The 22,810-nt window shown below is 41.9% G+C and overlaps 1 protein-coding gene across 2 annotated transcripts in view; it reads right to left on the bottom strand.

The window, feature by feature from the left end:
- Positions 1 to 801: 801 nt before the first annotated feature.
- etv6 (ETS variant transcription factor 6) overlaps positions 802 to 22,810 on the bottom strand; it is a 64,294-nt gene continuing 42,285 nt past the window's right edge. For both annotated transcript variants that reach the window (XM_060902884.1, XM_060902885.1), the window contains exons 4-8: positions 17,142 to 17,276; positions 12,787 to 13,374; positions 12,138 to 12,280; positions 5,446 to 5,546; positions 802 to 2,533 (exon numbers count right to left, since the gene is read on the bottom strand). In XM_060902884.1, coding sequence (XP_060758867.1) covers positions 2,431 to 2,533; positions 5,446 to 5,546; positions 12,138 to 12,280; positions 12,787 to 13,374; positions 17,142 to 17,276 — 1,070 coding nt within the window. In that variant the 3' untranslated portion in view covers positions 802 to 2,430. The remainder of the gene's footprint in view (positions 2,534 to 5,445; positions 5,547 to 12,137; positions 12,281 to 12,786; positions 13,375 to 17,141; positions 17,277 to 22,810) is intronic.

The following is a 22,810-nucleotide window of genomic DNA, read 5'->3' as shown; positions in this document are numbered from 1 at the left end:
CTAATAATACACTGGGGCCTTTCTGTGCGGAGTTTGCATGTTCTCCCCGTGTCCATGTGGGTTTCCTCCGGGTGCTCCGGTTTCCCCCACAGTCCAAAAGACATGCAGGTGAGGTTAACTGGTGAGACTAAATTGACCGTAGGTGTGAATGGTTGTCTGTGTCTATATGTCAGCTCTGTGATGACCTGGCAACTTGTCCAGGGTGTACCCCGCCTTTCGCCTGTAGTCAGTTGGGATAGGCTCCAGCTTGCCTGTGACCCTGTAGAACAGGATAAAGCAGCTAGAGATGAGATAATACACTGGCGTAGTGGTTAGCACTGTCGCCTCACAACACCAGTGTCATCCAAATAGATATATCCTGATGCTAGTAGCCATCAGAGAAGGTAAGGTTACCTCTGTTGTTCTAGGGAAAGGTCAGAAAACAAAAACAATGAATTGTAATACCTAGCCGTGGAGCAACTGTCCGCAGGCCCATGGACATGAACTCATCTTGTGGCCGCATGGTTTGAACGACATCCATTACCCATAGCATATGAAAAGAGTGGGCATATGAAAAGCTTCAGCAAATTTAGAGGAATTACTGTGGTGGCTGCCATTATTGGTCCTAGCATCTTTAACACGAGCCAGTACATTCACTGATGCCACGGTTGACGATTTCCTGATACATTGTCTGGATTTTCATCATGTGGAAAGAACTGCTTCGGTTGGTAGTCCAATTCTGCCAATCACCTCATTAACCGCTCCTTTGTAATTCATAATAGGCATTTATGATTAAAAAAAAAAAAAAAAAGTACACATACATTACACACTGACCACTTTATTAGGGACACGCACACATACATCCACCTGCTGTTTGATGCAGTTCTCTAATCAGCCAATCCCTTGACAGTAGCACGATGCATCAAATCATGCAGATACAAATCGAGAGCTTCAGTTAAATGTTCACTTCAAACATCAGAATGGCAAAAACGATCGTGGTCTCAAAGTGTGACTTTCACTGTGGCATGGGTGTTGGTTTAAGCCAAATGGACTGGTTTGAGCATTTCGGAAACTGCTGAGCTCCTGGGGTTTTCACACACACAACAGTCTCTAGAGTTTACACAGACAGGATGGTGCGAAAAACAAAAAACAATGAGTAAAAGACAGCTCTGTGGGTGGAAATAAACACCTTGTTGATGATAGAGGTCAGAGGAAAACAGCCAGATTGGTTCGAGTTGCCAGGAAGGATATAGTAACTCATAGCAACTCTTTACAACAGTGGTGAGCAGAAAAGCATCTCAGTATGCAACAGCTGCCAAAGACCCAGTGGGTTTCACTCCTGCCAGCCAAGAACAGGAGTCTTAGAATCAAGAACAAGTTCCTATTAAAGTGGCTGGTGAGTATGGATGGATGGATAGATAGATAATAAGGTCCACAGAACTTGTAAATGACTGAACACTATTCCCAAAAAACATGCAGGATGATGCAATTTTTTAAAAATAAATTTAAAAAAAATTATATATATATATATATATATATATATATATTTTTTTTTTTTTAGTGCAAGTTTTGGTCCTATTCACCAACATGGGAATGGGTGGTGTTGAAAATCGTACCGCAGCCAGCCACTAGAGGGCGTCAGAGGCATTTTAAGCAAGCATTAAATGGTTATTTGGAGAACAAAATTCCATTAAAAATGTTCAAATATTGCACTAAAGCAGACAGTAATCCGAACTCAGGACCAAAGCAGGGATCCTGGAGCTGTGACACATTAACACCATCTGCTGTGCCACCATATCCAAGACGTATCCAGACTGCAAAAGATATTCGCAGAGCAAATATGGCTAATCTAAAACACTCAAACAGTATTTCCATCCACCTGTTGCGATGTGTATTTTGAACTGGCCTTGTTCTGTGTATTAATTTTTGCATGAGAGACTTTATAATTGGACCAGCAGAAGTGACGGATTTAGTTAATGTGATGCCCACGCTTCACACACCATTTAAAAAAAAAAAAAAAAAATTTGTATTAAAAAACCCACATGAAGCAAATAAGTCACTCATTAAAATTTATTCTTGAATTAATCTCTTGTATAACTCGTTTACACAAACTGCGGTTTGTGTTTGTACAACACGCATTTAAAAAAAAAAAAAGTATGAAATCATTTATTGTGCCAGGAATTTGAAAGAGGCGATTTATAGGAGTATTTATCATTAATTTAAATGATTGTCATACTGAAGTTTAGTCTTCAGTAAGCAGATACCAGAAAATTAAGGGCATGATTATTAAGATTCAGCGTAGAAAACAGTGCAGAAAGTGACGTTTCCTTAAGTCGGCTTCCATTTTTATTATAAGCAACGTCCAGGTCTGCTCGGGGGGATAGAGAACACAGCAGAACATTGGCGAGGCATCTACGGCTTTAAAAGTTCATCTCAGTGTGTGGCAAGCACTCAGCACTCCTCTTTAATGTAGATTTGATCATCCGTATCTGACTCGAGATGCTCCAGGCGCTCCGTCTGTCCACTCATGATCTCATCTGGGGTTTTCATGAACCTGTGGCGAACACACAAACGGACAAGAAACAAGGTAACATTCATATGACGAAGTGATCGATAATCAGCAGCAGCACCTAATGCGTAAAACCATACAGATCAAGAGATTCAGCTAATATTCACATCAAAATGTGTCAAGTCTTTCCAATCTTGAACTATCTGGTTTGAGTGAGGCTCTCCCCCCCACTAGCCTGAGATTCCTGTTCTTGGCTGACAAGAGTGGAACCTGCTGTGCTCTTCCACTCCTGGAGCACATCTGCCACAAGGTTTGACATGTGTGCTCCAATATGCTTTTCTGCTCACCACAGCTGTAAAGAGTGGTTACTTGAGTTAATCTAGCTTTCCTGATGCATGAAACCAGTCTGGCCATTCTTCTTGGACCTCTCCCTCAACACGCGTTTCTTCCTGTAGAACTGCTGCTTACTGCATGTTTTTCTTCACACCATTTCATGGTCAAAAGGGGTGGTGTTCTTTTCAGATAAACCATACTTGCTAAACTGGGCCTGAAAAGGGAACCATCTACAAATGCCCTCTGTACTTTTGTTCGCTATACAAGTAGCCTTAAAAGGAGACCTTGTTCTCGTTCTGGACATTTTAGCATTGACGCGATCTCAGACCACTTGTTCTAGTCGGTCCAACACTGAATTATGAATAGTGTCATCCAAAATGATTGCTTTATGAGATGCCATCATTTTGCTGTGGATGAAAAATGGAGAATAAAAACAGAAGTGGTGAAGTGAAATACCACAAGCATCTTTTAGGGGGTAGGGGAGACAACTAAAATTGAAAACGAACCATCAAAACCAACTCATACTTCATGCTACAGTCAGTTATAGTGTGTGTAGCTCATATGAGTGTTGACAGAATACATGCGTGCACCATATACCGTATATTAAGAATTATTATACAAGGACACTTTCCATGGAATAAAAAAAAATGCGTTCTATTCCCTTCTAGCAGGTTTCATAGCATGCAATATTGTTAGCATAATCACTTATCCTACGTGTATTACATCACTCTATCCAGTGGAGAATGAGTGGTGAATATGGTTTATGATATTGCATCGTTTGTCAAGACATGACGTCACATGTTGGAGCTGATGCGAATATCCAATGAGAGTTTTCTGCTGTGCATGCGCACAAGCATTTCTTTGTTCACTGGGAAAGAGAAAGACGTGTTGAACACCCGAAAGGGTGACCAAAACTTTATTAGATATTCTTCACGCATATTTACAAGCAGTGGCGAACCGTTACTATTAGAGCTGGGACTTGGCTAAGTTTTGGCTGAGCTCAGACACCTAAATAAATAAATAAAACAAACACACACGGCAAAGGATTTTGTAAGGGATTAGCGGCAGACTGCCAGGTTGCTCCGTTGCGTGTAGCTGTTGATGTTGAGTTTAAAAGTAACTCATACAGGGAAATGAATGCTTAAGTCGGAGTGAAAAATACTACGGCGAGCTGCGTGGAAGAGGAGTCTGGAGCCAGAAATCTTAGTTTCTCAGTCGTTGGTCTGCACTACTTGCTCTCGATAGCACTGGCTTTACCGCTTTATTAGCATTCACTAACACTACTGATGAATGACTCACGGTGGCCTTCAAGGAGGCCGAGGGTGATGCATTTTTGGTCCATCCCACTATAAATCAAAATCTGATTGGTTAATTCATCTGTCACTTCCTCCATAAGCATACACTGCCATGGCCTTCTGTTCCAGCAATGAAGTCCTAACCAATGAGTGAGCCAGCTCTAAACTCTTTTCAGCCTAGAGATGACAAACAAAAAAAAGATCTCCTTGGATAACTCGATTTTAATGTTTTTAGGACAGTAACCCTTTCATTTCTGAAGCAAATTTGATAGAAAAGGCTGAATTAGAAGAGAATAATTCTAATGTAATTATGAAAGAAATTAAATATAACATTTGAAATGCTGATACATTTGGCCCTTCTCTGAAGACCTAGAAGAGAAAAACATACCAACGGACATTGAAAAACTGGAAGAGCGTGTATAATAATAATAATAATAATAATGCTGGCGGGCGGCATGGTGGTGTAGTGGTTAGCGCTGTCGCCTCACAGCAAGAAGGTCCTGGGTTCGAGCCCCGGGGCCGGCGAGGGCCTTTCTGTGTGGAGTTTGCATGTTCTCCCCGTGTCCGCGTGGGCTTCCTCCGGGTGCTCCGGTTTCCCCCACAGTCCAAAGACATGCAGGTTAGGTTAACTGGTGACTCTAAATTGACCGTAGGTGTGAATGTGAGTGTGAATGGTTGTCTGTGTCTATGTGTCAGCCCTGTGATGACCTGGCGACTTGTCCAGGGTGTACCCTGCCTTTCGCCCGTAGTCAGCTGGGATAGGCTCCAGCTTGCCTGCGACCCTGTAGAAGGATAAAGCGGCTAGAGATAATGAGATGAGATAATGCTGGCTTTTTTCATAGTGCATCAGATATACTCCTCTTCGACTCGTTCAATATGCTAGCTGAATGGAATATCTCCGATTTCCCACTCAACGCCAGCCAATATTATTTAAATATACAGTAGCTATGGCTCAGGTCACCGTCATAGTACCATTATTAGTACTGAGTATTAGGTGGCTCGCTTAGGGATCACTTTAGAGGGGTCAGAGTTCAGTTGTTGGGTTTACATACACCCAAAAAAAAAAAAAAAATCCCAAGTCGTCGATCCAAGACCACCTGGAACACTTAAAAATAGATGAAAGTATAAAAACATCCAGAGTGACTGACAGGAATCAGATTTCCCCATTCTGATGCCTGATGTGAAGATTAACTGAAACTCTCGGTCTGTATCTGCCTGTGATTTGATGCATTGCGATGCTGTCATGACTGGCTGATTAGATTAGAATTGCATGAATGCTCAGGTGTATAGTGTAAATAAAATCAAATATGATTAATTCACCCTCCATACCTGAACAGCAGCCTCTGGCCTGGCTCTTTCCTGATGATGTTCAGTTTGTAATAGTGTCTTAGTGCTCTTGACATTTTCTCATATGTCATGTTTGTCCTGTTCTGTAAAGCACAGCACAGAAGACAGGTTTCAAGACACTCGCAGTACTGAAAAAACAAACTGTGCATAATAAAGGGTGGAAGATACGGCTTGTGTTCTTATTCATGCATATAGCTTGGTATTTAAAAAAAAAAAAAAGTGATAACCATGCAACCAAACACTGCACTGATAACATTTTCACAGTATAATACAACCCCGATTCCAAAAAAGTTGGGACAAAGTACAACTTGTAAATAAAAACGGAATGCAATGATGTGGAAGTTTTAAAATTCCATATTTTATTCAGAATAAAACATAGATGACATATCAAATGCTTAAACTGAGAAAAATGTATCATTTCAAGAGAAAAATTAGGCGATTTTAAATTTCATGACAACACCACATCTCAAAGTTGGGACAAGGCCCTGTTTACCACTGTGAGACATCCCCTTTTCTCTTTACAACAGTCTGTAAACGTCTGGGGACTGAGGGGACAAGTTGCTCGAGTTTAAGGATAGGAATGTTAACCCATTCTTGTCTAATGTAGGATTCTAGTTGCTCAACTGTCTTAGGTCTTTTTTGTCGTATCTTCCGTTTTATGATGCGCCAAATGTTTTCTATGGGTGAAAGATCTGGACTGCAGGCTGGCCAGTTCAGTACCCGGACCCTTCTTCTACGCAGCCATGATGCTGTAATTGATGCAGTATGTGGTTTGGCATCGTCATGTTGGAAAATGCAAGGTCTTTCCTGAAAGAGACGTCGTCTGGATGGGAGCATATGTTGCTCTAGAACCTGGATGTACTTTTCAGCATTGATGGTGTCTTTCCAGATGTGTAAGCTGCCCATGCCACACGCACTAATGCAACCCCATACCATCAGAGATGCAGGCTTCTGAACTGAGCGCTGATAACAACTTGGGTCGTCTTTCTCCTCTTTAGTCCGAATGACACGGCGTCCCTGATTTCCATAAAGAACTTCAAATTTTGATTCGTCTGACCACAGAACAGTTTTCCACTTTGCCACAGTCCATTTTAAATGAGCCTTGGCCCAGAGAAGACGTCTGCGCTTCTGGATCGTGTTTAGATACGGCTTCTTCTTTGAACTATAGAGTTTTAGCTGGCAACGGCGGATGGCACGGTGAATTGTGTTCACAGATAATGTTCTCTGGAAATATTCCTGAGCCCATTTTGTGATTTCCAATACAGAAGCATGCCTGTATGTGATGCAGTGCCGTCTAAGGGCCCGAAGATCACGGGCACCCAGTATGGTTTTCCGGCCTTGACCCTTACGCACAGAGATTCTTCCAGATTCTCTGAATCTTTTGATATTATGCACTGTAGATGATATGTTCAAACTCTTTGCAATTTTACACTGTCGAACTCCTTTCTGATATTGCTCCACTATTTGTCGGCGCAGAATTAGGGGGATCGGTGATCCTCTTCCCATCTTTACTTCTGAGAGCCGCTGCCACTCCAAGATGCTCTTTTTATACCCAGTCATGTTAATGACCTATTGCCAATTGACCTAATGAGTTGCAATTTGGTCCTCCAGCTGTTCCTTTTTTGTACCTTTAACTTTTCCAGCCTCTTCTTGCCCCTGTCCCAACTTTGAGATGTGTTGCTGTCATGAAATTTCAAATGAGCCAATATTTGGCGTGAAATTTCAAAATGTCTCACTTTCGACATTTGATATGTTGTCTATGTTCTATTGTGAATACAATATCAGTTTTTGAGATTTGTAAATTATTGCATTCCATTTTTATTTACAATTCGTACTTTGCCCCAACTTTTTTGGAATCGGGGTTGTACACGGACTAAAATCAATCTTACTGTTACAGTCAGAGGTGGACAGTAACGAAATACATTAACTTGAGTACTGTACTTAAGTACACCAATCTATACTTCACTTGAGTATTTTTGGCAACTTATGACTAACTTCACTACATTTGAAAAGACAAATACTGTACTTTTCACTCTATCATTTCTATCAAGGTCCTCGTTTCTTGTTACTATGAAACCGCTTTGAAAGCGGATGGGTTTTTTCCCCCCCTTTTCTAAAACGTGATTGATTGTTGCAGGTGACAGTAATCACTAGGGTCACATCATGTACATAGACTGTATAAAATCAAGTTAAATAATGCTGCAGAGAAATCACTGAACACAATCAGCTGATGGCAGAATGGAAGGAGGCGGTTCTTCTAGGGAATACACGCCCCCAGGGTCATACCTCGAACCCATATTTCAGTTTTCTGAAAGGAATAAAGAGTCGTTTCATTTTAAATGTTTGCCTAAAACGGAGCACATCCCAGCCTACAAAAACTCGCTGTCCGACCTGCGGAAACATATTGAGGTATATAAACGTTTTATTCCAAGAGAAAGCTTGCAATGAAGCAGTCTGTGCTTTTAGAGCTAGTGAGAACGTTGCAATACCTATGCAGTCTGGTTAGTCAAATGACTTTCTATGGATTTGCCCGCCAAGTCCACGGCTAACAATAACACATAGCTAGTTAACTTGGACACTTAGTTAGCATGTAAAAACGGAGTTACACTAACATGAACAACATTAACTCCTCTGAAGTCCTTTCAGAAATGCGTTTTCGCATAATCTTCCCAAATAAACAAAGCTTTATTTTCTAGTAGCGTTAGCTACCCAATATGATTGAGTTTGGAAAGAGTTTGCTAGCATGCCAGGTGGAGCTTCACTGACTAGCTAGCTTAGCATTAAACCACCATGATTCCACAGGCAGATTCACACGTGCATTAATGCATACAATTACGCACGAGTGCACGCACGCACACACACGACCTGTGAGATGGACAGTATTGTACTAGTCAGTCACAACAAATTGCTGGAATTTTTTGTTTTGATGTCAGATGATCGTCTTGCCTTTTTTTGTCTTGCTGAAAGCAGTGTTGCTGTTGGGCAGTTATTAAGCTCGAGGTGTGGTCCTGGGTTTTAATCAGGTTGGATTGTCTTTTCTTTTTTTTCAGCTCAGTTGTGTTTCATTTTGTAGCATTCTACCAGGTGTTTATTCTACAGGTTCTACAAGTTGGTCAGTAAATCCAGTCGGTTGCTTCAGAGAAGTTAGGTTTTGTAAGCGTTGTGGCAATAATACAATGATGCGTTGACAGAAAATGTACTTTTAATACTTAAAATACTTTTAAAAGCAAGAACTTCAGTACTTTAACTTGAGCAAAAATTTGACTGGACAACTTTCACTTGGGGCGGCACGGTGGTTAAGTGGTTAGCGCTGTCGCCTCACAGCAAGAAGGTCCGGGTTTGAGCCCCGTGGCCGGCGAGGGCCTTTCTGTGCAGAGTTTGCATGTTCTCCCCGTGTCCACGTGGGTTTCCTCTGGGTGCTCCGGTTTCCCCCACAGTCCAAAGACATGCAGGTTAGGTTAACTGGTGACTCTAAATTGACCGTAGGTGTGAATGTGAGTGTGAATGGTTGTCTGTGTCTATGTGTCAGCCCTGTGATGACCTGGCGACTTGTCCAGGGTGTACCCCGCCTTTCGCCCGTAGTCAGCTGGGATAGGCTCCAGCTTGCCTGCGACCCTGTAGAACAGGATAAAGCGGCTAGAGATAATGAGATGAGAACTTTCACTTGGATCAGAGTAACATTTGACCAGCGGGATCTGTATTTTGACTTAAGTAATGAAGTTGGGTACTTTGTCCACCTCTGGTTACAGTCATTGATTAAAACATGGCAGAATTCAGCTTACTCTGACTTCTGCCTGATAGGTTTGTTCTCTACAAGCTAGGCTACACAGTTTTAAAAATCTTGCACTCTATATTAAAGGAATATACAGTACTATGCAAAAGTCTTAGGTACATGTAAAGAAATGCTGTAGACCAAATATAGCTTAAAAATAATGAAATGCTATCATTTATTTAAAAAAAAAAAAAACTGCAGCAAGCCATAATAAATGAAACAAAGGTCAAGTCAATATTTGGTGAGACAACTTTTTTTTTTTAAAGTTATCCCAGGTCCATTGAGTGCAGTTTTGTTCGGAAATGAGCTGTAGGTTTTACTGAGCATCTTACACAACCAGCCACAGTTCTTCTGGACACTTTAACTGTCACACTTGCTTCTTAATTCTGTGCCAAAACCCAGCAGCCTTCATTATGTTTTCTTTTTTAATCTGAAAAGTGCTCTCTTATGTAACATGTTGCTCAGATGCAAACAGTTTTCCTGCAACGTTTAATTTTGTGCTGGAAAACGAACGTTTGGACTCTCGTTTTTGTACTGACTCAGTGTAGAAGTCATAAAATAGAAACCGATAAAGTTTGTATGGGGGGGGGGGGGGGGGGGGTGTGCCTAAGACTTTTGCACAGTACTGTATGCGCACACGCATACATGTATAATTTATCTCACACAGGTTTTTGAAACACCATCATTTCACAATCTAATAACTTTGCCAATTCTTGTTCAATTGACCTCAAATGTTAACAGCATGTGTGGAAACCAGTCAAAATTTTATGTTTAAATGCTTGTTTTTATCTTTTTAGGCACAGAAATGCCATTTACAGGAAAAGAAAAGGCATTTTGTGTGTTAAGAGTACGCTTGAACACAGTTGAACAAGACTGTGCAGCATGCATTTATGAGCGAATTCTCTAAAAATGCACCGTTACCAGAAAAGACAGTCACCGAAGACATGCTGCAGCGTGTTTGGCAGGAGCTGGACGACTGACTTGACATGTGCCGTGTCTCAGGCAGCGTGCGTATTGAAAATTTGCGAAATCGTTTGTGGAATTCACAAACCTTTGAATTTCGCATTCAAATTTTGAGGAATAAATCTTGTATTGCTCAACATTAAGCCTGTTCGGTTTCATTTGCATAGACCATGTAATTTCTGGGATATTTACATCTCAAATATCAAATTTCTTGAAAAACACCCATGTATGTACACTACCGTTCAAAAGTTTGGGGTCACTTTGAAATGTCCTTATTTTTGAAAGAAAAGCACTGTCCTTTTCAATGAAGATCACTTTAAACTAATCAGAAATCCACTCTATACATTGCTAATGTGGTAAATGACTATTCTAGCTAAATTCTACTAAGGCTACATCCACACGACAACGGCAACGAGATTTTTTTTTTTTAAATATCGCGTCCACATGGGCAACGGATCAGTTAAATTTCGGGTCCATATGGCAACGCAACGCTTGCTGAAAACGATGCAATACACATGCCACACCTCTAGGTGCGCTGTAAGACAGTCCCATCGGAGACACCAGAACAATAGAAGTTGATGCATGCGCATAAACCCCTTCTGTAGCATTAGCCACATTAGCTTCCGCAGTGTTTGGACTAAAGACTCTGCCCTAAGGGCTATTCTCTCTCTCTCTCTCTCTCTCTCTCTCTCTCTCACTTTGCACCATTACACAATATTCACAGTGAAAATATTTTGTAAGCGCGTTTCATCTCTCATCTCATTACCTGTAGCTGCTTTATCCTGTTCTACAGGGTCGCAAGCAAGCTGGAGCCTATCCCAGCTGACTACGGGCAAAAGGCGGGGTACACCCTGGACAAGTCGCCAGGTCATCACAGGGCTGACACATAGACACAGACAACCATTCACACTCACATTCACACCTACGGTCAATTTAGAGTCACCAGTTAACCTAACCTGCATGTCTTTGTACTGTGGGGGAAACCGGAGCACCTGGAGGAAACCCACGCGGACATGGGGAGAACATGCAAACTCTGCACAGAAAGGCCCTCGCTGGCCACGGGGCTCAAACCCGGACCTTCTTGCTGTGAGGCGACAGCGCTAACCACTACACCACCGTGCCGCCCAGCGCGTTTCATGAACCAAGTTATAGGATTTGTTGACAACTCACATCGAGCTCGTTACACTTCTACCCAGCGTGAACCACTGACAGTCATGTGGTTGTGACGTCATCGTAAACAAATCCGTTCTACTCATCCAGACGGCTTCGCAACGGTGCCGTTGCCATATTTTTCCACTCTGGGACCCGTTCTCAAAAGATTTCGTTTTGGGGCACCCAAAACGCCGGTGCCGTGTGGACGCCAGGCCGACACGATAAACAATTTTATCAGATTCACCTGAATCTGTTGCCGTGTGGACAGGGCCTAAATGTCTGGTTTTTGGTGCAATATCTCCATAGGTGTATAGAGGCCCATTTCCAGCAACTCTCACTCCAGTGTTCTAATGGTACAATGTGTTTGCTCATTGCCTCAGAAGGCTAATGGATGATTAGAAAACCCTTGTACAATCATGTTAGCACAGCTGAAAACAGTTGAGCTCTTTAGAGAAGCTATAAAACTGACCTTCCTTTGAGCAGATTGAGTTTCTGGAGCATCACATTTGTGGGGTCGATTAAATGCTCAAAATGGCCAGAAAAATGTCTTGACTATATTTTCTATTCATTTTACAACTTATGGTGGTAAATAAAAGTGTGACTTTTCATGGAAAACACAAAATTGTCTGGGTGACCCCAAACTTTTGAACGGTAGTGTATGTATGCATGCATGTCTATATTTCTCTAATATTTTGGTGCAGATTATACTGCTAAAAATAATGTTAATAGCATTATTATTATTTTAAAAAAAATTTAATTTTCCCCATCATGGTACCCTCAATGCTACCTTATGATTTCCCCACAGTCTAGCCAGGCCATTGGGGTCAATGATTCTGAACACTTTGGTGTCACGGTCCTCCCAGCGAATGTAGTTCTCGTAGCGACTGTCTGAAAGGAGCTGATACACGTAGTCCCACAGCAGTCTGCAATCTAAGGAAAGATAATTAAGATCATAATGAGGGGAGGAGAAAGAAAAAAAAAAAAAAAAAGGAAGGATATTTCTACCTGGAAGTAATCACACACTGTTAATGCAAATGAATACTGGATTTAATCTCCATTACTCATTTACCATTCAGTCCACAAGGTGAGTCAATACACAACTGCTCAATATGAAATGTGTGTCTAGAGTGAATCTGCTTTACATAATCCATCAGTTGCTTTGATACTCCGGCAGAAAACAGGCCATATAGCAACTTCAAGTGTCTCTCTAAATTGTGATCTCTCGTGTTCACAAATCATCTAAAAATCACTTGCTCTGTTTTGAGTTTTCAAAAAAAAAAAATTTTTAAATACTCAAAATATTCTTATACGGGCTAGGTCCAGTCCAACCTCCTCAACAGATAGCGTTTGTCATTTTTCCTCCCACAGCGATCAGATGCTTCTCATTACCCAGATGCGTTCAGTAAAAAAAAAAAGTAGAAACAGGAATCTCTTACCAGCAATGCGTCCAATAGGCACACCCTGCTCCTCAGGAGGGGACACGGGCATAAGGATCTGGTTCCTATAGCGGACATCTTCCTGCTGGTGTGACTGTTGCTGCCCTGCCAGGCTCAGTATATGGTGAGGAGGAGCATGATGATTATGGTGGTGGTGGTGATTATGATGATGATGATGACTCTTCCCCTCACGCCCGTTCTCTTGGGCTGATGTCCGGCCTTGTCTGAACTCGCCGGGCACCCCTCCTCGTCCAGGACTGAGCAGCAGCGGGTGCATGATGGCGCTGGGCATCAGCTGGATGACCCGAGGAGGCACCACCTCCTCCTGGCAGGGGCTGGCTGGACGCTGGGCGTGGTGGCCATTTGGGGCCGCGGGCGACACGGACAGTGGGTACAGGTCCTCAGGGAGGTGGTTGTTGCTGTCCGGCAACTGGGAGGGCACTGGTTGGACATCCTCGGCTGAGGCAAGGTGGACGTGTGGGGCATTGGCAGGCGAACGGCGAGGAGAGCGCGAGCGATGACGGAGCTCGATGGTGGGAGGTTGGAGCGGATGGGTATCTGTGCTTCGGGGGGTTCTTAGTACCGTTTCTACAAGGAGAAAGAGGAGGACAGGGTAGAGAGGACAGACAGAATTTATTAATACAACCCCGATTCCAAAAAAGTTGGGACAAAGTACAAATTGTAAATAAAAACGGAATGCAATAATTTACAAATCTCAAAAACTGATATTGTATTCACAATAGAACATAGACAACATATCAAATGTCGGAAGTGAGACATTTTGAAATTTCATGCCAAATATTGGCTCATTTGAAGTTTCATGACAACAACACATCTCAAAAAAGTTGGGACAGGGCAATAAGAGGCTGGAAAAGTTAAAGGTACAAAAAAGGAACAGCTGGAGGACCAAATTGCAACTCATTAGGTCAATTGGCAATAGGTCATTAACATGACTGGGTATAAAAAGAGCATCTTGGAGTGGCAGCGGCTCTCAGAAGTAAAGATGGGAAGAGGATCACCAATCCCCCTAATTCTGCGCCGACAAATAGTGGAGCAATATCAGAAAGGAGTTTGACAGTGTAAAATTGCAAAGAGTTTGAACACATCATCTACAGTGCATAATATCATCAAAAGATTCAGAGAATCTGGAAGAATCTCTGTGCGTAAGGGTCAAGGCCGGAAAACCATACTGGGTGCCCGTGATCTTCGGGCCCTTAGACGGCACTGCATCACATACAGGCATGCTTCTGTATTGGAAAATCACAAAATGGGCTCAGGAATATTTCCAGAGAACATTATCTGTGAACACAATTCACCGTGCCATCCGCCGTTGCCAGCTAAAACTCTATAGTTCAAAGAAGAAGCCGTATCTAAACATGATCCAGAAGCGCAGACGTCTTCTCTGGGCCAAGGCTCATTTAAAATGGACTGTGGCAAAGTGGAAAACTGTTCTGTGGTCAGACGAATCAAAATTTGAAGTTCTTTATGGAAATCAGGGACGCCGTGTCATTCAGACTAAAGAGGAGAAGGACGACCCAAGTTATCATCAGCGCTCAGTTCAGAAGCCTGCATCTCTGATGGTATGGGGTTGCATTAGTGCGTGTGGCATGGGCAGCTTACACATCTGGAAAGACACCATCAATGCTGAAAGGTATATCCAGGTTCTAGAGCAACATATGCTCCCATCCAGACGACGTCTCTTTCAGGGAAGACCTTGCATTTTCCAACATGACAATGCCAAACCACATACTGCATCAATTACAGCATCATGGCTGCGTAGAAGAAGGGTCCGGGTACTGAACTGGCCAGCCTGCAGTCCAGATCTTTCACCCATAGAAAACATTTGGCGCATCATAAAACGGAAGATACGACAAAAAAAGACCTAAGACAGTTGAGCAACTAGAATCCTACATTAGACAAGAATGGGTTAACATTCCTATCCCTAAACTTGAGCAACTTGTCTCCTCAGTCCCCAGACGTTTACAGACTGTTGTAAAGAGAAAAGGGGATGTCTCACAGTGGGAAACATGGCCTTGTCCCAACTTTTTTGAGATGTGGTGTTGTCATGAAATTTAAAAAAAAAAAAATCACCTAATTTTTCTCTTTAAATGATACATTTTCTCAGTTTAAACATTTGATACGTCATCTATGTTCTATTCTGAATAAAATATGGAATTTTGAAACTTCCACATCATTGCATTCCGTTTTTATTTACAATTTGTACTTTGTCCCAACTTTTTTGGAATCGGGGTTGTAACAACAACAACAACAACATTGTCCATTTTAAGGCTTCAGTAAAGAACACATGCAACATTTGATCCAGCAGAGGGCCTCATTAGCTTTTTTTTGCAGTGTGAAAGCCATTTTACTAAACAAAATGACAGATTTTAAATTTCTAATAAATTAAACTAAATGCTGAAAGTGAGGCTGACCTTTAGAGGAGAACAGCATGCAAGCAATGATCCTGTGCAAGCGAACTACACCATGGAAATTTACATGACGGTATTTTTGTTTCGTAACACTGAATAAGCATGAAAGTTCAGCACAATAGACGGAGTAGAGCGTGACGCTCTCCGTCTCAAGGACGGTCATTAAACTTGAACACCTGCAACAGTCAATTTAAATCTTCAACTCGGAACGAACAACAAGTGGCAGCTTTTTGTCTGGATTTTGAATAAAACTTCAGGCTTCCAACCTCATGGCATCAAGCATGCTATTTAAACAGAGCCGCATTTCCTCGTACGACAGGTTTTTCTGTCAACATTCCCAACCGCCACTTCCTCCCCGTCAACCTGTTGATTCAAGGTACAGCCTCATTTTATAATCATTGTCTCCTGAGCTCTCAAGTACACAGTGCCAAGTAAATCAATGAACAGGGAAATGAGAAAATTACTTATTTATGAACTAGGTAACGTTCCCTTGAAAATCTTGCTTACCACTCATTAGGACTCCTTACGCAACATTTTTTTTTAAGTTAATAATGGATTACACCCTCCCCCACAGTTTTACAACATACTACACGGATTAGGACACTTAACGAGCATAATTAGCTCAGGGTGGATGAATACTAGCAGGTTACTGATCTTAACGACACCGAATTGCAACCTTTTATTCCACAGCACTGTTGAATTCTCAAATCTGAAGGCGTTGATTCATTTTCTGTAACGGCACAACTCTGTTCCGGCTGTAATTTAATGATAAGTCTCTAAAGCTTTGCCGTTTCTATAGCTACACCTCGTTCAGAGGGATCTGTGTGGTGCACTGTATAGTCTTTATCTGAAAATAAATTACTATATGTTACTTAAAGAAAGCGAAATGCATGTAAACGCTGAAAGTTTTCTGGCTGGACATGTTTCTTTAACGTTTGTGGAAGGAGCCTCTAGTCAAAGGTTCCACTGTGGGAAAGGAAGAAGTGATAACAGGAACTAACTTGTCTTGAGAACATACGACAACGTTAAATGTAACAAAAATGATACATTCTTACCATCAAATACTCTTGTTCTAGATTTTATTGCTGTTTTTTTATTTCATCCTCGACGGCACGTATTGCTGAACTGATCATTTTGTTTTCCTCTACTCACGGTATATATGAGCTGATATCCTAGTAGTGGAGTAGCCAATCAGAGCACACGATTGCTCATATCCAGTGAATGTGGAGATATACATATGCGCACTGTTATCCACCCAGGTGTGGATTATTTTCCTGTAATCACACACCCATCATACCGACTAGTGGCCTAGTGGTAGCGTGTCCGCCTCTCGATCGGGAGATCGTGAGTTCTATTCACGGTCGGGTCATACCAAAGACCATCATAAAAATGGTGCCTACTGCCATCTGGCAAGGCACGCTGCAATACAGATGTGCATGGGGAGTTAAACTCTCGTGGTTACCAGAGGACTAGCCCCCCACTGTAACCCTAGCTATGTAATAGGCGAGAGGCCGAGGGCTATGGAAATGGAGATCGGCGCCGCCCGATGCGCCACCATACAGGTTGGGCCTGGTTAGTACTTGAGTGGGAGACTGCCTAGGAATACCAGGTACTGTAAGGCATGGGAAGGACTTTAACTTAACTTTAACTAACACACCCATCATGTTTTAATCCTTGCTTTTCATTCAGCTGTCTGTCATTACTTCTGTGTAGTGTACTACGCTGCACTTCGTCTTCTACTCCCACTGCATATCGCTCACTTTGTTTTCATATGTCCTTTTGTCTCACGCTTCCTACATAATTCCGTGTGCACAAGGCATGATATTTTATCATCTCGAGGGATCTCATGTCGACGCACTGGATGAGAATAAAGCCTGGCACTGGTGAAGTGCCCCATCTGTTCCTTAAAAAAAAAAAAACACTCACCCTCAAGTTTATGGTGTTGCAGAGCTGTGTCAGACAGAGAGTGAAAGGAGTTTCCAGGGTAATACGTGTTGGGGAAGGATGAGTGGGGCTTCCTCTGCTTCAGGATATGTTGCAAGAGCTCGTAAAGAACGTCTCCTGTTCAAGAACACACCAGCCAAAAAATAAAGAAATGATGGTTAATCTCTCAAGGCCTTCGGGGCAATAAATACGACCCAGTTTTCTAATTGGGGGTGTAACAAGATACTGGTATGGCTGAATAGCATGAGAATGAAATCGGAAATAAATAGTACACGAGATACGTTACTTTACACCAGATCGGTATGGAAATCACAATCTCACAATTATTTTTAACTGCACATTTGCATACACGACACTAGACTATTGTAAACCGGACTCACTTTATTCAAAGCAAAAATGATTTATACGTTCACTAAAGGAGTATTGTAGTTAAGGAGTGCATGGCAAGCTCATTTTCATTGAAACCTGCTAGCTAATAGCATGCTTAATGTCGAGACAAGCATGATGCACGTCGTCATCTTTAAAGGATAAGGCAACTTTTGTACAGTGTGTGTAATAGGAGAAAAACATGTACGTAATCAATTCCGTTAATTATTTCCATTATATATCGAACATGAAAAAATATTTTTAACTTTGAAATCATTAATTGACACAGAGGAGCCAAAGTTGGAGGAGTCGGCCATTTTGAGATTGTGGGCAACTATAAACCAATCAGAATCTTTCGTTAATGCGCCTCCCTCTGATCTGTGACGTCACTGAGCCCATGAAAACAGTGTTTACAGACAGATCACTGTGATGACAGTAAGGAGTCCCGGCGGGTGGCTTGTATTCGATTCGTTTATATCCCGACCTTGTCAGCGGGATTTATGTTCATGGACCCGGTAAGCTGGTAAATAATATTTATTCATTTTTTTCTTTACCAAATTCTAACAGAAAACGAGAGCGCCCGAAAGGGAAAACCGAGCCGAGCCGCTTCGCGCATGCGCAGTAGGCTTGGTAGGACAAATCCAAATAGGAGTCATTCAGGATTCAGCCATGTTTTTGCTCGACCAAAGTTATACAGCATTATGAGCTTTAAGTTGCATAAATAAAACTTTGGTGAAATTTGGTGAAACTTTGAAGCGATTGTACTGGTTTTTTACCTTATTACCATGAAGCACTGAAGAGTTCTTTTCAGTGGTGGGCCGCATGACGTCACGCAGTAGATCAATATGGCGGAACGCATCTTCGCTGAGCTCAGCGCAAGCCCATATTATTAAAAGTTAAAAGATACTGTTATGCGGTCTGTTCTTTCTCTATAAATTCCATGATCGATTACTTTATATATTTATCTATCCATCTATTTGTGGTGATTTTGTACAAAAGTTGCCTTATCCTTTAAAATCAGGGGTTTGTGTACTCTAGTACAAGAATAGCTGAATAGCCGCAGGGTCACCAAATAAAAGAAAAATAAAAGCTTTACGCACTGCTTCGAGAAGACGTATGGTTCTGCAGAAAAAGCTGTAAGATGGCACGTTTCTCAAGGGGGAGATTCAGTATAAAATGTCCTTGTTAGCATTGTGTGGAATATCAGCCGAGTTGCACCCACTGTGTGTGACTGGCCCATGATGCAACGTGTATCTGTTGCATCATTCGGAAATGGTCTGCTCAAATACGTCAGGTTTAATATCCGTCAAAAATGCTGTAAGCAGGACATGTAACAATTTGCTCAAATCATTTTTCACATTTGAGTCACGATATGGTGTTCACGATTCAATTTTTCCACAGTATTTATAATTTAAAAAAAAAAAAAAAAAAAAAAACACACCCCATTCTTAATAACCAACAAAAATCATTTACGCACATTTGTAAAGGTTGGAGTAAAATATAAAATTGCCTATTAACTAAAATATTCCTTTTATTAAAAATGAAATAAATAAATAGGCCTTTTCTTAATAAAAGCTTAGGAACTTTTGTACTCCTTCCATTCGCTTCTCTTTTCTTTATCTTTCAGCAGTCTGTATAAAGACAGCTCTTAAATCTATTGGTACTCATAGTAGAGCAGGTTAAGCAAACCATCGTGCACTTTGTGATAAGCATGACATTTGGCATGATTGTTGCTTATAGGTCACTTTTTCAGAAAAAAGTGCTAGCCACGAAAAAAATTCAATATGGCGGCCATTTTTCAAGATGGCCGCCAGACGCATACTCGTTTCATGTTTTTGTTAAGAAAACAGAGCAAATTGTTATATAAACATGAAATTTTGCAATAATGTTCTGTGTAGGTCATGTTATCAGTTAAAAGTGCTAGCCCTCCAGAAAATTCAATATGGCGGCCATTTTTCAAGATGGCCACCAGACGCGTACCCATTTTGTGGCTTTGTTAAAAAGCCACAGTGCATATTGTCATATGAACCTGAAATTTGGCAATAATGTTCTGTGTAGGTCATGTTTTCAGTTGAAAGTGCTAACAGACCAAAACATTCGATATAGCAGCCATTTTTCAAGATGGCTGCCAGACGCACATCCCCGTTGTGTGGTTGTGCTCATGTGTGCCCCTAAAATGGACTGCTATTGCCGGGATGGCAAGAGCTCTCATTGCTTACAAAATATCCCAAATGGCTTGCGAACCACACAGCCTCTGGCAGTCAAGTGTCCACCCTAGCCTTCCAGAGCCGGCAGGGGTGATTTTGCAGATAGAGGTGGTGCGAAAGGCGGGTATCTGGCGCCTCAAAAACCAGTTGCTCTTGGCAGAAGAAACTGAGTAATGGCACTAACTGGAAGGGGATGAGGAGGACTATGATGGAACAGGACTATGAGGACACCGAGTAATGGCACATCTTCTGGCAGTTCATAGGGCGTAAGAAGAGAGAGTGTATGTCGCTCACTACCAGGGCACACTGGTGACAGATACTGCTGTGAAACTCAGCATGGGGTTCAATGTCAGCTAAACATTGAGTTAGTATCCCAAATGCAAGTGCTCGAAGGCTGGAATAGGGTGTACTCCACTGTGCAGTTGCCCTTGTGAGATTTTTAAGCAAGGAACAGTGACTGAACTTTGGGCCTAGCCATGCTGGTGATGGCAAAGTAATCCAAATGGTCTACCAAACTTCACTTTGGACAGTGGTACATATCCATTCATAAATCAGAGCTGGCAAACCATTTTTATGGTAGGGGGCATTGTCTACCTAAAACTGTGTAATTGGGTGCTGGGGGAGAGGGGGGTAGCAGTTCAGGGATAAAAGATAGATCTCAGCAATGGATATTTTTGTCGATGTCATAGATTTGACCAAGTTATTTTTCACTGTTGAGCATTAGCACTATTTTCGTTCACTTGTTTTTCTCTGAAAGGCCTACGAGCATGCTGGAAAATCATGTGACCAATTCATTTGGGACTATTTGATGGAAGGATCAATCAGCAAGAAACAACTCTTAGAGCTTAGGAAAGATATGGGAATTTTCCCAAAAAAAAAAAAGCATTGGAATGTAAGGGTTTCACAAGATTATCCACTGTGAAAAATAGGCTTTTCATCATGCCAGATTGGCTAATTGTGCAATCATTATGTTTTTCTGCATGTAATTCTGTATTATAATGGCAATAAATCAAAAATTTCTCATTGAATTCATCTTTTGTACTTTGACACCAGAGCAAGACCACTAACGGGGGATTTTTTTGGCGACCATCTTGAAAAAATGGCCGCCATATTGATTTTTTGGGGGGGCTAGCACTTTTAGCTGATAACATGACTTACACAGAACATTATTGCCAAATTTCATGTTCGTATCATAATTTGCACTGTTTTTTTTTTTTTAGCAAAACCACAAAACAGGGACACGTCTGGCGGCCATCTTGAAAAAATGGCCGCCATATTGAATTTTTTTCGTGGCTAGCACTTTTTTCTGAAAAAGTGACCCATCAGCAACAATCGTGCCAAGTTTCATGCTTATATCACAAAGTGCACGATTTGGAGCAAAATCTGCCTTAACCTGCTCCACTATCAAATCACACAACAGCTCTTTCCCATTTTACATCTGTGTTACTTCCGTCTACAATGAAGTCAGGTGCATTCCTGCTACTGTACGTCATTTCACCGTCTGCTGTCTAAACAACGCAATTACAGCTGGGGAACATCCAACATTATACAGCCTGATGAGAATAATCGTGATTGTTTATTTCAGCAATTTGAAATCAACAAACTTTAATTACAATTATTCATCAAACAAGTCTCATTACATGCTGCACTCACACTTAACAGATTTACAGTGCCTTGCAAAAAGTATTCATCCCCTTGGTGTTTGTTCTGTTTTGTTGCATTAAAAGCTGGAATTAAAATGGATTTGGGGGGGTTAGCACCATTTGATTTACACATGTCGACCACTTTAAAGGTACGCTTTTTTTTAATGCGACAAACAATAATCAAGATGAAAAAACAGAAATCTGGAGTGCGCATAGGTATTCACCCCGTTTTTACATTAATCAGAGATGCAACAAAGACAACACTGAAGGAGCTGCAAAGATCTAGTCTGGCTAACGCGACTTGAAAGCTCTACGAGCTATTTGTCTGGCCAAGATATTAAGCCCAACCGTTTCCCAGAGCCCGTGGTTGACCCGCCTCCCTGAAATGCCCCAGTTTGCTACTGGTCGAAGCCAGAAAAGGCTGTGACGAAGCTTAAACCAATCACATCACTCTTCCCTCTGACGTATGTGACGCGACGGGGCTAACTGGTAGATTAAACTCTTACCGAAGCCGGTCGGGAGCAAGGCGAAAACGGCCTTCCTTTCAATAAATACCTCCAGGGCTGCTCTTTGCTCCGTTTTCAACGAGAACTTCCCGTTGAATGCTTTCAATACAGCATCTACCGCTGTGTCAAAGGCTTGCCGCTGCTCCATGTTCATGATGTGAATGAAGTGCTTCCGGCATAGATTCTGTAAACAATCTATGGCTTCCGGTCGCAGTTCTACTACGTCACTGCCTTGAACACGCCTCTACCCAGGGCCGTTGGAGATGCTCAAAGTTGATTGGTTCCAGATTTTTCGGGAGCTTGGAAGAGCTATAGATAGCTTGCCTGGCCAGACTAAGCTCGCAACAGGCCCTCGTGTTGCATCACGTTTAGGATGGGCAGGCCCAGGCTAGCAAAGATCCACAGCGGAGATGGGAGTATCTCCACAGAGTGGGGCTTTATGGAAGAGTGGCCAGAAAAAAAAAAAAAGCCATTGCTTTAAAAAAGATATTTAAATTTCTTTTTTTAAATTAGATTTTGTCCAGCAGCATGTGGCAGACTCCCCAAACACATGGAAGAAGATTCTCTGGTCAAATGAGACTAAAATTGAACTTTTTGGCCACCATGTGTGGCACAAACCCATCACCCTGAGAACACCATTCCTACAGTGAAGCATGGTGGTGGCAGCATCATGCTGTGGGGATGTTTTTCATCTGCAGGGACAGGAAAGCTGGTCGGCACTAAATAAATACGGGGCAACTCTGGAGGAAAACCTGTTCAAGTCAGCCAGAGGTTTGAGACTGGGATGAAGGTTCACGTTCCAGCAGGACAATGACCTGAAACATACTGCTAAAGCTACACTGGAGTGGTTTAAAGGGAAACATTTAAACGTGTTGGAATGGCCTAGTCAAAGCCCAGACCTCAATCCAATTGAGAATCTGTGGCATAAC

The sequence above is a fragment of the Neoarius graeffei genome, chromosome 21, assembly GCF_027579695.1.
Source record: "Neoarius graeffei isolate fNeoGra1 chromosome 21, fNeoGra1.pri, whole genome shotgun sequence".
Lineage (NCBI taxonomy): Eukaryota > Metazoa > Chordata > Actinopteri > Siluriformes > Ariidae > Neoarius > Neoarius graeffei.
The sequence above is the reverse complement of the archived record's forward strand: the minus strand, read 5'-3'. Positions and strand labels throughout refer to the sequence as shown.